This window comes from Neofelis nebulosa, chromosome 2 (genome assembly GCF_028018385.1).
Source record: "Neofelis nebulosa isolate mNeoNeb1 chromosome 2, mNeoNeb1.pri, whole genome shotgun sequence".
Taxonomy (NCBI): domain Eukaryota; kingdom Metazoa; phylum Chordata; class Mammalia; order Carnivora; family Felidae; genus Neofelis; species Neofelis nebulosa.
Window position 1 is genome coordinate 88,057,489 of NC_080783.1, and position 14,909 is coordinate 88,072,397.

At 33.5% G+C, this 14,909-nt stretch overlaps 1 protein-coding gene across 3 annotated transcripts in view; it reads right to left on the minus strand.

Annotated features, from left to right (window-relative positions):
• KYNU (kynureninase) overlaps window positions 1–14,909 on the minus strand; it is a 115,548-nt gene that overhangs the window by 64,080 nt on the left and 36,559 nt on the right. For all 3 annotated transcript variants that reach the window (XM_058715406.1, XM_058715407.1, XM_058715408.1), the window contains exons 5-8: window positions 11,652–11,713; window positions 10,025–10,096; window positions 8,691–8,765; window positions 5,999–6,145 (exon numbers count right to left, since the gene is read on the minus strand). In XM_058715406.1, the coding sequence (XP_058571389.1) occupies window positions 5,999–6,145; window positions 8,691–8,765; window positions 10,025–10,096; window positions 11,652–11,713 (356 nt within the window). The remainder of the gene's footprint in view (window positions 1–5,998; window positions 6,146–8,690; window positions 8,766–10,024; window positions 10,097–11,651; window positions 11,714–14,909) is intronic.

Below are 14,909 nucleotides of genomic sequence, written 5' to 3' on the forward strand. Positions count from 1 at the left end.
AGCACCATGAGTTCCAGTATGTTGTAGGCCATTTTATATGGCATGGAAGAGAGAAGGTGGAGTATAACCAGTTAGCATTGAGTTTTTTTAGGGATACGATTATTACAATTTCTATTATTCATTACCTAACCTTATAAAATTTCAATCTAATCTCTTGAGTCTTAGCCATGTTGTTTAGATTACTGTTTTGTATTCCAGTATGGAAGTGTCCAGTGAGAGTCTTTAGTTTAAAATTCTGAATATTTCACTTTCTGTCTAAGGATCCATTATTTCTTTTTCTGGTAGATTGGATATTCCAATATGACTTTTCTCATATATTGGTAATTGCTAACATTTACTTGAGTACTTACTAAGCAGTAAATACTAAGTGTTGTGAGAATAGTAATTTGTTTAATTCTCTTGGGAAACAGGCATTCTTACCTTCCCCAGTTATTAATGGAGAAGTGAAGTGACATTGGTAAGTTCATTCAGACAGCCAAACTATGATAGAAAGTAAGGGAGAGACATAAACACAAGACCAGGTCTGACTCTGTCTCTACTATCTAAACTTTTTATTAATGCAAATGCTACCCTGCACCTCAGAATAAGTATCCTACTCCATCAGCAAGACAAAACACCCGAGTTCCAGGTGTGGCAAAACTAATAGCTCTTATTCTTGAGTGCACAAATATAGCTCATTTCCCAGAAATGTCCATGTGCTAGCCAATGTAATATAAGTGGAAATAAATTTTGTCATGGTTAGTGCTTTTAAGAAGTTCGTATGCTCCATTCACATCCTTTTATACCATTCCTTTGGCTGAATCCAGACGGAGGCTCCAGGGTATACAAGTCTCTACTATAAGACCATAAAAGTTAAAAATTTCTTTACTCATGCTCTTTTCAAGCTACCACTTCAGACACAAACTTGAGTCATTGGAAACCTGGATCACTTCATGAGAGAAAGTGAATTCCTGGCCGCTGCATGACAATAAAAGGACATCTATCACAGTGAAAGCATTTATGGCTTTATTTATTTGTTATCAAGACCCAGTCTACCTAATATACCAAGAATTTCCATTGAAAATAACCTCTATTTGTTACCTTTTTTTTATCCTAATCCAAATTAAGAAATTACAATTTATGGGGAGTCCATTCATTTCTCCAGATGATCCAGAGATTCTCCCTTTATTCTCTCTCTTTATATTTCATTATGTTGCCTAATCAGTTTCCTGTGAATCATTTTCAAATGCTTTGTGAAATGAGGTAGAAAATAAAGTAAGAAAGAAATAAAAGAAAGGAAGCAAAAAATGAAAAATTAGGAAGGGATGGAAGAGGAAAGAGTAAATAAGTTTAAAAAAAAAAAAATGCCCCATGAGGGTGAAAATGGGAAATACTGTGGGTTGGTAACTCAAACTCTTTCCCAACCCCTTTTCCTTAACTTCTTTCTACTATAAGACCATAAAGGTTAAAAATTTCTTTACTCATGCTCTTTTGAAGCTACCACTTCAGAAGGCAATGAATCATAAGCAGAAATCTGCTAGCTTTTTCTGGGAATAATTTTGCACTTTGGATGAAAGGGATAGATTAAGCTGCATTGCTACTTCTCCTTCCTTCCTTCTCTCTGCCTTAAATAGAATTGTGATATCTGGATTTGGGACAACTGTCTTGTGACCGTGATGTGAGAAACCCAAGAAGAAAAACAAGAGAGCCCTGGAGATGCCATTTAGACGTTACTCAACTGCTTACTGCATCCCAGAAGCCTTCTAATTCAAATCTTTAATCATGGGAAAAAGAAGTTCCTAATTTTTGGCTAATTTCCCACAGGGATTTTGTTTCTTAAAGTATAAAAACTTCATAATTGATTTAGGAATATTAAAGAAAAGACCAGGGGCATCTGGGTGCCTGTCGGTTGAGCGACCGACTTCGGCTCAGGTCATGATCTCACAGTTTGTGAGTTTGAGCCCCACGTTGGGCTCTGTGCTGACAGCTCAGAGCCTGGAGCCTGCTTCTGATTCTGTGTCTCCCTCTCTCTCTGCACCTCCCCCACTCATGCTCTGTCTCTCTCTGTCTCAGAAATAAATAAACATTAAAAAAAAAAAAAAAACAAAACTGGAAAAAAAAGAAAAGACCAAACCTGAGAGGATGTAATTAAGAAGTGATTGGTTGAAAAGGCACAGAAGAAGAGCATATTAGAGTTGCCTGTAAAGGTCCAGAAGGGTGGTGGCATGAAATAGTAGGAACATTTTAGGGGGATACAAACTAGAGCATGCTGACTTCAAAGTGCATGTAGGATTTCCAGGTTTAAGACACAGATGAGCATAAATAAACATTTTTGAGTGTGGGAGTACCCTGTAGTTTCACTTGGCAGTGAGAGTGGAATCTCGGCAGTGGTTAAAATCTCTAGGGATAGTAATTCAAAGGACAATGGGGAACAATTACGTTCAGTGGGTGTAGAAAAGAAGAAATGATTAGTAGAAACAAGTAATAGAATATGAAAATTTAGAAATAGAGACATAAGGCAGAGCTCCAAAATAGCGGGTTGGCCAATAATATGAAATAAAGTAGATGGCTTCAAAGAAAAAATAAAAATGTATCTTCAAATTAAGATCTATTTTTGTATGCTGACCTTCCCTTATAATGTGATTCTCTAACCTGATGCTATGTTTAATTTTCCTTGGCCTGCCCCACTTGTCACCACCTCAGGCCTTCTCATTTAAGAAAAGCCTCAGCATCTGAAATTTGTTACATGAATCAAAACTATAGTATCAACTGTTCTTTTGATTCATTAATTCTTCTTAATTTTTAGATGATCACTAGAAATCTTGTATTTTTTCTATGCTTCAAAATCAATTTCTATTCCACCTACAACCAAATAAAAAAGACATAACCAAATATAAAATTGGGCAAGACACTTGAACAAGTATTTCATAAAAGACAGTACTCATGCAAAAACACATTTGAAAATCCCAACCTCATCAATAGTCAGGGAAGTGCAAATTAACACTACAATGCATTACCATTGCAAACTAATCAGATTGGCTATTGGTGAGGATGTAGAGCAGCAGACACTCTCATACCTACTGATAGGCATATATACCAAATTGATACAACCCTTTGGAAAGTTGGTTTTATTGATTAGGATAGAACATATGTATACCTTATTTCCAAGATTTTCAATTCTAAGTATATATACTTAACAGAAATCGGTGTGAATGATTACCTAAAAAAATATACGAGAATGTTCAGAATAGCATTTATTGCAATAGCCCTCAAGTAGAAATAAACTGCAAATATCTGTCCTGATTAGAATGGAAAACAGGGGCATCTGGGTGGCTCAGTTGGTTGTGTCCGACTTTGGCTCAGGTCATGATCTCACAGTTCGTGAGTTAGAGCCCTGTGTTGGGCTCTGTGCTGACAGCTGGGAGCCTGGAGCCTGCTTCAGATTCTGTGTCCCCCTCTCTCTCCGTCCCAACCCTGTTTGTGCTCTGTCTCTCTCGGTCTTTCAAAAATGAATAAACATTAAAAAAAAGTTTTTTTTAAAAAAAGAATGGAAAACAAAAATATTGTGATCTATTTCATACACTATAACAATATACTGAAATGAAAAGAAAAACAAAACTACTGCTACCAAAAATCTCCACAAAATTACTGTTACATACAACACGAGTGAATTTCAGAAACATAATAGTGAGCAAATAAGACAGATACAAAAGAGGACATATTAACATGTTTATAGATGGACAAAGTTAATATAAATGGCTACAAGTCAGGAGTGATACCTTTGGTGGGACCTTTGGAAAAAGGCACAACTAAGAATTCTGAGTGGCATAAATGTTCTAGAAGTTTCTTAAAGTGGATGATGATTATAAGGGTTCAGAATAACTCAACAAGCGACTTATTTATGATGTGTGCTCATTTTGGTATATGTGCAATTCCTGTCCCCACTTTCCTTTCACATGATTTTGAAATAAAAACTATTCTTGTTGACTTTCATTGTTCCATCCCAAGATCATTTTGGTTCCTGCCATACTTCATTTCTGGAAACTTTCTTCTTTTTTAAATCTTATTTAGCCATTTCTCACAGTGACTCTTTTATGCCATTTTTTTCCCCAGGATTTCCTAACTCGTTTTTGACTGACACCTTTAATTTTCTCTCTGCCTTTGTCTTCAGCTTTATCTTCATAGACCACCCAAGAGAGCTATGTAAGTGTACATTTCAAATAACTTTTCTCAACATCCACTGGGAATGTGGGAAATTGTCTAGCAAGAAAGAGTATAAATGAGTGTTAGAATAATTTTGATAATGGATAAATTGAAGTCTACTCTGTCACCATTTCACTCGCATAGTCTCTGTCACTTCTGTGCAGTTACATTTAGATGGAACTGCTCATTCCTACCTTCATTTGACTGAAAGCTCAATGAGAATTTCATGTGGCAGGCATTTATTATACTTTTTAAGTAAAAGAAAGCCTGAAAAATACCAAGAGAACGGTTTTAGCAACCAAAGTAGTTAAGAATGAGAATTACCTGTGGCACCTAAGCAAACAAATTTATTTTGCTTTTAAATGGGAAATAAAAGAAAATATATATCTGAGCCACCTTCCATAGGTTTGTATTTGTTGAGGTCAGTAGAAGGTGCGAGGGTTCCCTAACTAAACAGTGGAATGTGTGCAATACAGTGGATACTTTACATTCTTCCTTCTCAACACTGGATTTATGAAGTGGGTCCTGTTGTCCCAAATTAACACTTGTGAAAGAGGCTCAGAAAAGTCAAGTGATTTGCCTGAGATCATATAACAATTAAATGACCTAGTTAAGGTTTAAAGCTCAGACTGTGATTCCAAAGCCCGTGGTCTTTCTTCTCTATCTTCCTGCCTCATTTCAATGAAGGTTAATGAGACATGCATGTACACTAAGGGGATCAGGGACTGCTGGTTACTCGCATAGCACTGAAAAATATAATTTTTTATTGACCTCTCTTTATTTTGGTGTTTAACATTTAAAGCCTAAATTAAGAAGACATTATCTTTATATCTTTCGTAATGCACCACCTTCACAGTTATCCATCAAACCAGTTGGAAGCCGTGGTTGGAAATTCCTAGAGACGGCGGATAACGGTGCTAAATTTCTTTTCATTAGTTCTATTCATTAGCTTCAATAACTGAATATATTAACTAGACCTCACACATATATTAATCCCATAACTTGTTAATGTTCAGAAGAAAATTCGATTGTCACCTTTTTAAATGCATAATTTCATTGCTGGATCACATAGAACTGTTATGTAAGGATTTTAAATACAAATTGTAACTGTTGAACATTGATCCTCTGATTTCCTTTTTCAGGCAAACAAACACTAAAAACACTTTTTTACAAACACTTATATAAAAAGATGCAGTTTCAAAATAGTAAGCAATTTAAGTGTGATTTAGTAATATGTATGGAAAAATTCTCGTTATTGGCAGGATAATAATTTCTCAACATTCTTAAGAACAAAGTGGCTTTTTAAAAGTACACTGTGTAAAAATCGACTGTTAATTTTTATTCTGCATCTCCCTTTCTTTGAGCACCTAGGGTTAAGTGAGAACTGAGTTATATTTAGAATGAGTTATAGCATGACAAAGTAGTAGGGTTGTGTTTCGAACAATCTTGGCATATGCAGTTATTTTCTGAAGTATTCTGTCTGGTGCCTGGTGATGGCGTAACTCAGTACAAATGACATCACCTGCATGCAGAAACCTCACCTGTCTTACTGATTAGAGGGAGAGCAGAAGGTAGTAAGGAAGTGAGGTCATAGAAGTGACAAAAAGAGGTTTAAAAAGAGATGCCTCAAGCAAAAGACTACAGTTTTTTTTTTTTTTAATGTAAGACTTACTGTGTTGTTTTGTTTTGCTTTTAACTGTTGAAATAATTTTACATGGGTGCAAACAAAAAGATTTCACTACAATGTGCAGTTAGCATACTTCTCAGTAGAGTGATTTTTTTGGGCAATGTGGGAAGGAGAAAATGATGTGCATACCTTTGCTTGTCCAGCTTTTGTGATGGCAGGTATATTAAAGAGCTGTCCAGTGTAAAAATGTACCCCACTGAACAGGATCACTGCAATTGAGTCTCCTTCCTTTTCAATTACTTCAAGGATATCCTCTGTTCTCAATGTTTCTTCCCCCTAAAGTCAAGTTAGACACAAATTACACCAAATCCACAATAATAAATTTATCACTTCAAATTTTCCAATCTAAAATTCACTTTGATGGAGCACCTGGTGGCTCAATCAGTTAAGCGTCAAACTCTTGACTTTGGCTCAGGTCATGATCTCATGGTCCTGGGATCAAGCCCCATGATAGGCTCTGCACTGAGTGTGGAGCATTCTTCAAATTCTCTCTCTCTCCCTCTCTCTCTCTACCCCTCTCCTACATCTGTGAGTATGCAGGCTCTTTCTCAAAACAAATAAACATAAAAAAAAATAAAATTCACCTTGAACTTTTCCCACCTAAGAATAATCAAAGACAATTTTTTTTTCAGATTAATGGTCTTCAAAAATCTGACAAGAGAGCAGAATTTTTGTATGGTTTTTGTTATAAGAAATGATAATAAAATAATAAAAAAATGTTTATAAAGTAAAGTCTTTGCAAAACCCTACTCACTTGAGTTTTTTCTTCAGTTTTTCAATTAATCTTCAGTATCTCCATACCTACGAATTGTTTTCTCCTCCTTCCCATCCAGTAAAATATCAGAAAGTACTAGAAGTCATGAAATATTAAATGGCGAAAATTTCTTGAAAATTATTATTTCATTTATCAACCTATCACAGTATTTTTTCCAGGATAAAAAATCCTTACAGATCTTTCATCTGAATATAACCTAATCAATATTTTCTGTTACTTTAAGGAGAAACTCTCCTCCACATTGATCTAAGGATCAAGATCCAAAAATGAAGGGAAATATCAATAAAAGTCAATATTATCAAGGTTAGTTTTCCCTACTTCTCTCCAACTAAGACTAATTATTGCTTACTTAGAGAAAATGGCTAATTAATTTAGATTTGGTCTTGCAAACAACTTGAGCAAAAAGAAATCAGCTAAATAAATACAAAGTATCTACTTGTCCAAATCATTCTTAATCATTCATAAAGTTTTTATGAATTTTCTACTGTGCTAAATCTGACATAGTTTTGAAGTCAAAGTATAATTAACTCCATTAATATCTGAGGGAAACTCCTTAAGGTATTCATAAATTTTCCTTCAGTTATTTTAATTTTTGGTAACTGTTGTTATTTGTCCATTACTATTCCCATGTTAGGCACATATATATCACAAATACAGCACACACTTTAATTTCTACTAGAAGCTTGGAACTTGTTTACAAAATTGAAATCTATAAAAATGGTATCGATGCTGAAATCTCTAAATTGTTAACTGATGTATACTTTATATGTAAAAAGAATGATTTCAGTAATTGTAAGAAAAATTCTAAGTAAAATTAATAGCATGGTAATCCAAAACCTTTTTCTGGGAAGAATCTAATATATTTGTCCACCATAATTTCAAAAAGAAGATTAATAAAAGTATTATATATTAACAATCTATATATTTGAGGATTCAGTATAAAGCAAATAAGAAATATATTTTTTAATGGCAGAATGTGGTTCTCTCTGATGTTGAATTTCTCTGATCTCGTAATGCTAAAGAATGCTCCCAAGATTATGATTAACTCATGAGGTTCCACAACACTTGTCTCTCTTAACATTAAAACGTCTGGTAAATTAGTGGCTATATTCATTTTTAGTAGAAATTAGCAATTTTTATATGAGGTATGAAATAGATATGCTGTCACAGGTATGAGAACTTTCTATTCCATTAATCTATTGCATGTTGGCAAATAGAACTAAATGGAGTAGATTTTAATTTCTCAAAGTATTCTGGATTGAAAGAAATAATTGTTCAACATTGGCTTAATAGCCTGGGAGCATCATTTGTGAGACCTGCCATTTATTCTGTGTAGATCTCTTGATGCCAAATTACACAAGCTACAAGGTTCATATGTCAAAGTCTGTGCAACTTAGCCTTACATACATCTCTATTAATGTAAAGTGCACAGTATTTTAGATCGTAAACATATGTCAAACCTGATTAGGTGTTTCCTTTGTTACCTGTTTAAATATGAAGGTATTGCAGAGAGATAAAGTAACTATCTCAAAGTCCCTTGCCCGATAAGTTGATGGGTCTGGGATTTCTGTGGAGTGTATTAGCCAGGCTGAAAAGCCCAAGTCCTTTCCACTAAACCATATCCCTCTTTACACCCGCTTTGAGTCAAGCACAAAGGACAACATCTGATACTTAGAGTAAAAAGAGATATTTCAACAAATATCATTTTAAAGGCATCCATAAGCTATGGAGCTTGAAACTGAAAATGATATATGTAATTTGCCATCCTTTCCATCTCACTGAAGAAAATGAGAGACTCTAGTGGTATTCAAAGGAAAATAGTTTGCTTGTAACATGACTATCCCTTGAAACATGAAAATAAATACACTTCTGAGTTAATTCTCCATTGTAAGCAAAATTAGCTAACAGTAACAGAAGTATAGGTCTTTTATATTTTCTTGAAAGTTCTATTAAAGTAATGAAGATAATAAACTTTTGAGGACACTGAAGAAAAAAATCAATCCCAAATAGAAGCATAATGAATATTTATTTATCTTTCTCTCATACCTCTCTTGGCTTTACAATCCGCATACTCTTCTCAATGTTAAGTCCATGTAGTTGAAGCTGTGACTCAACAGCATACTGGAAAAGAAGAATGATTTATTAAATCAAGTCCAATGCACAGAAATACATTAAAATAACTCCAAAAAGAGATAATAAAATGACAATAAAAGCACACTATTACATTAACTTTAAGGTCAAGGTTAAAAGTGACTAAACAGAACACATCAGAGAAGAACTGCTTAATATAGTTTATACACAGGAATCTGAACATTCCTTGAAGCACTACATTTTTCATCTAGACTTTAGGGTGTTCCAAGTGATTTTTAGAAGATGTTTTGTCACCTAACTTAAGTCAAAAATGGAGCTTACAAAATAACCAGAGTGAGTACTGTGGACTTGCTATGTTTGAACTAGAGTATAAAAAGGGCTTACCCTAAAAAGAAAGGCTTTACCCTAAAAAGAGTAACTAATAAAAGGAAAGAAGATCAGAAATTTCCCTTCCCTGAGCCTACAGGATATGAATGGGAACAGGAAATTACAGGGATCCTGAATTTTTCTCAATATTAGGGTTTTCATCCTTTTTAGTGAAGTAATGGCTATTAATTTGATTAATAATGTCAATAATATATAATTATTAAGCAATAATTAATATTAGGGTTTTCATCCTTTTTAGTGAAGTAATGGCTATTAATATGATTAAATGACTTAAAATTACAAGATGTGGGTTAGAATAGTTAGCAGTGATAACAGAAAGACAGAAATCAAATTTGTCTAGCACTAAATCTGAAACACACAATACACTTTTAGTTGTGTCTCTGTCTGGAACAATCAAATTTCTTAAAGTAGCAAGATTTAAGGAACAACAAAAAAAAATTTTAATCTTTAATAAATATTTTTTTCAATAATAAAGCAGCAATAATTATGCTAGCATGCTATCGACAAATACAAGTTTATATCCTTATTCTATGTAGCTGAAGGGGTAAGCACTGGGGTATGTATTGATTTGATTTCATAAAATAAAACAGCAACAAGAGTTAATAAAACATTTATAACTGCACTTGATTGAAACCAGCAGTTCACTCAATGTTTTTAAAAAGACTAATAAATCAATGTTCCCATTCAATCCTTTCCTCCCCTAACACATGTTTTACTTGAACAGAAGGAAAAAAAAAAGCTACATTCTATATTTTTAAAATGCCTAATCAAAAGCACTTGACAGATGTTTTTATTGTAAGGTTACTTGGAAGAGATTAGTGAATAAACATTCAAAGCAGGCAAATGGTGTGCACCTCTAGGAAGAGTAGAAAGAATATAAATATAATTTGAAGAATCCTTACATGATCTGAAGGGAAGGCTTTGGCTTCCAAAAGAATCTTATACCGTTTTGGTGTAGGCTTAAAAAATGATAGCTGCAATGAAATGGATTTATTGAGAAAAGCATTAATGCACAATTTATACCTGTGTTCATTGTATACCACATTACTTAATTACACATCTCCGGCATTACTTAATTACACGTCTGCATGTCTATCAAGGGTACCTTTGCCAATTAGCCTTATTTCCAATGAATTACAAAAAAGATAAAGGTATTGGTTCATTACATTTATCAATGGAAAAGCAAATTTGGGAGACAATGTGAATCAGATAAAAACAAATTTTCAAACTTTACCTAAATTTTAATTGATAAATTGTATTCCTAGTGCTTTTAATGGTGATTTCTCTATCATGAGGCTGAAATATCATGTTCTATATAAATCTTATTTATATTGATTTATCTTAGGCTGTTGATTTGGTTTCTGGTACATAATATTTCCACTGCTTTATGATTTTATGAGATTTTATTTTAGGTCCAACTAAAAGTACCTCAGGCCTGACATGAGACATTTGGCATTTTAGAGGCACCAGGGAGAAGTGGCTTATTTGTTCAGGGGGGCCTTTCTTTTCCCCCCACAGTTCCTAGAAGATAACAATAACAACAATAGCAATGGAATGATTGCTGCTGTTAACTCAGTGTTAATCATTGGCCAAGTGCTAAAGCAATTTTCACATATCGCATTTCACCCTCGTGTATACCTGCAAGGTAGGTACTCTTGTTCTCATTTTCACAAAGGAGAAAATGAAGATTTAGAAATCACTAAAATCTTGTCCAAGGTCAAACAGACATTAAGTTACTTAGCTAAGAATCAAACCCCAGGGCATCTGACTTAAAACTATGCTATTTACCATCATGTTTAACATAATTCATGAACATGTCCCTCTGGGGATATTTCATAATCATTTCTTCATTTCATTAAAATAAAATATTAATACAGTCATTGTGCACCTTGGTTACATAGACATGTTTCCAAAAACTTGCTTAAAAATGAAAATATTTTTCAAAGCATCAAGCAGTTACTATAGGCACCATATTCCAAATCAAGAATATATTTGACATCGTAAGGTATACATATTCATTAAGTACTTAGGCAGTATGAAACACTTTAAATACAGTAACTCATTTAAGGTATTAGATCCCTTTTCTCCAAGCTAGTTTTATTTTTTAATTCTTTTTTAACCTACTCCTCCAAAATTAATCTACAAAAACATAACTGATCCATAATCCCACCCTGCTAACGTCCAGCATACTGGAAAACTCTTTCTGAAAACCTCAGTGTTTGCTGGCATTTGTACATCATTGTTTTGTGTGCTTGCAAGCAGTTTTGCTTTTAACCCACTGTGACTTTTATTCCTTATGTTCTGAGATAAGAACTGTTCATCATTTTAAAGCTCTTAGCAAGAGTCAACTCTCCCATGATTATGAAGAAGCCTTTCTATCATAGTCCAGCATTTCCTGGTAAAAATGAAAATAACCTCACAACTTATTTTTAAATAAGTAAACCACCAGATGCTCATGAATTAAAGATAGAAAAATGTCAGATTCTACAAATGAGTGTATACTAAACATTGGTGGGAAAGGAAACTTACCAGTAGAAGATGTAAATTAACAGTCAAACCATTCATTAGGGCTATTTCTTTCTCATTGGCTCCTGCAGAGTAAACATATCATAATTTAGATTTTTCTATTCATGCTAAAGTTACTTGGAAAAACAAAGTAGGAAGGCTTTGCTCCTTCATCCTTAATGCTTTTAGAGATAAGGACATATTTGATGTGTCATCACAAAGAAATGGAAGTTTTCCCGCTTGACTCATTTTGCCAAATGATATCTGGACTCACATGCACATAGCTAGCTAAAATTATATTTACTTTTTGATATAGTAAATAATAGCAACAAAATAATGAAGCATTTGCTTTTTCCTGTAAACTAAAAATGATTTATCCTATTATCAGGTAGTTTACCAAATTCCCACAGAGTACATTTTTGTGGTAAGTGTATCTCGAAAGAAATCAAGGCCAATCACAGGTTTAAAGCTGGTTGTTTCAAATGTCCAATTAAAATGCAACTTTAATAAAGACAGCTAGTTTGCCAAACATAATTCACTGTTATTGCAGTGAGACATATAGTAGTTTATAAGACAAAAGAGCTAGGAAGCAAAATACAAAGACCTAAATAGCTCTGGGATTTATTCATACACACCAAGATACAAGATAATTAATATAGATAGGTATCATCTGGTGGAGAACAAAATTAATATATCCACTACACAATCATAATCTGATCTCATTCTTAGTAAGGAGGGTTTGAGTGCTAGAAATAGACCCAGAGACAAAACATATATTAGATACTTAAGAACTCAGAGTAATACAACAACAATAATAATACTTCCTTATTTTTAGTTCTTATGATGTCTCTTAAAAGCAATTAGACCTGTGGAATAGGAAAAATCTATTTAACCACCACTGACAAAAATGGGTGACTTAATGTTTGTAAAGCTGTATCAGGTGTTAGAGAACATGTACAATACAAATCCCATATTTCATATCCAAAGAGATATTTCTGTTAGAGTTCCATTTTAAAAGAAGAGACAATAAGTACAATAATTAATCTAATTTATAGATAGATTTTAGGATAAATTCACTTGAGGAGAGGCCACTAGAAATAAGTTTATAACTTAGAAATTTATATTTCAACACAGTCATCTAGTCAAGAAAAACTTTATGTTGCATTTAGCAGATAGATTTCTCCATTTGATCATTTGATGTGCAAGGTTGGTAAACAATTGGTTAGAGAAATATCACTGGTCATTTGTTAAGGTGAACAGTGTCTGAAGTCAAGAGTCAGTGAGACCAATCTCATTCTACATTCCTAGCACTAAATAAAATTTGTCCTAGACATACAAGATAGATATGAATATGATAACCTTATGTTGCATATAGTGGCATATGTCTTCTCCTACAATATGAAAATCCTTTGGAAATATGTAAGATAAATGCTGCCAGCTTTACTATATTTGTTTCTTTGCATTATGGTATGACTTTTTCCTGTTATTTCTAAAACAAAACATTATCTAAGATATCTAACGTAATATTATCTTTAATTCTCTGAAGCTAATTACATGCATCGTTTCTGAAAACCATTTATTTCAAAAAATATTTTGGCAGGAAAAGTGAAAGGAGAAAAGGAAGGCAAAGTAGTATAAAGAGAGAGGAGATTTCATAGATACAGAAGCATCTGAAAGAATGTAATGAGAAGTAAAAAGAATTCAATAAGTTAGTTACCACAAAATGAAAACAAAGAAATAGAAGAGGCAGGAAGGGAGGGAGACTTTCTGATGAAGTTTAGACATCCTATTTTTGCTTAACAATTACACTCTGATTAAAATGACTGTAGATTTCTTGAAAATTTTAGTCCTCTAAACAATACAGTGTTCATTGTGGATAACCTAATTTTTTTTTTTTTTTGTGAAGAATGTAATGAACCGTTTGTGCTAGGCACAATTAATGTAGACATACACTTGACCCTGCTTCCAGCCCACCCCAGCCCCCACTTTCAATGGCATACTAATGGTTGGATCAATTCTTTGTAAATAATCCCTCACTGTCCTGAATAATTTATCTGTCAGGATGCACAAAAATTATCTCATCTTAGAACACTCCAAATTCAACCAAGTACTCCACAAAAAAGATCTCCTCACCTGCTAGTGAACTTTGTGAAGGAGACAGTCTATTTAATGTGTGTGCATATGTATGCAGGTATATGTGAGGACGGTGCAAATATTAAAGTTTCAGAACATTAATGGAAATGTTTATTTCAAATATAACCTAAAAGCACTGAAGAATCAAGGGTTCTTAACATCAAAGGACCACAAATCAGACTTTTTTAGCATATTTTTAAAGGAAAATTTACCTATTTGACCTATCTTTTGATTAAAATTGCATTTCTGAAACCAACAGTTGTTCTTCTAAGATATTTCAGTATCATCATCATGCCATAAGAAAATTTTAAAAAATTAAACAAACTGAAATTCTTTCAAGATGGTTTTCCTTGTTCTTTTTCTTTTTCCTAAGAGCTTTTTTTGAATTAATGTTGACACATCAAGAACTATCCGCATTTCAGGGTAAAAACATTTTTAAACTTCCTGAAAGCTTATCAAGATTTGAAAATCTTTACTTTAGAAGGTCACCCTCTCTTAGAAAAAAAGAAAGTTTCAAGATTACATTGGGAAGCATTGTCTACATACATTATCAACTCCCTGTAAGTCAAATATAGGAGGCTGATGTTCATTACCAACATTTCTCTGCATGTTTCTAATTTTAGTTTAATTTCAAATATTTTGCCCAGAGAAGATGATAGGGCCCCCAGCTGGTTAGTGTTTAATAAGAGGATTCATGATGGATCTCCTACCTGCCATCCATGTTCTGTATAATTTATTAAGCAGATGCAAATGTTATTGTGGATATGCTTATTTATAAGGTTTGTAGTTACGCTAACTCTCAGAACTTTCCATTCTGTGTTTCAAGTAGTAAATTCCTGCCGCCTCTGTAGGTAGCTAGTGCATGGTTAAGGATTTGTAACTGGAGACAGCTTCCAGGGATTATTGCTTCTCAGAGGGTCAACCATGAGTTTCATAAAGCAAATTTATGTCCACATTACAACATTTTTATAAGCTGAAATGCATGTATCTAGCCCTTTGTGATTTTTATGTACCCAGGGAAGAGTAGGCTTAATAATAATACTAATAATATTCTTCAGCAATTCTATTTCTAGCATCTTGATAATATGACATTAATTATAAGGGGAATTTACTCCATGTTTTGCAAAATTGTTGGCTCCATATAAAATG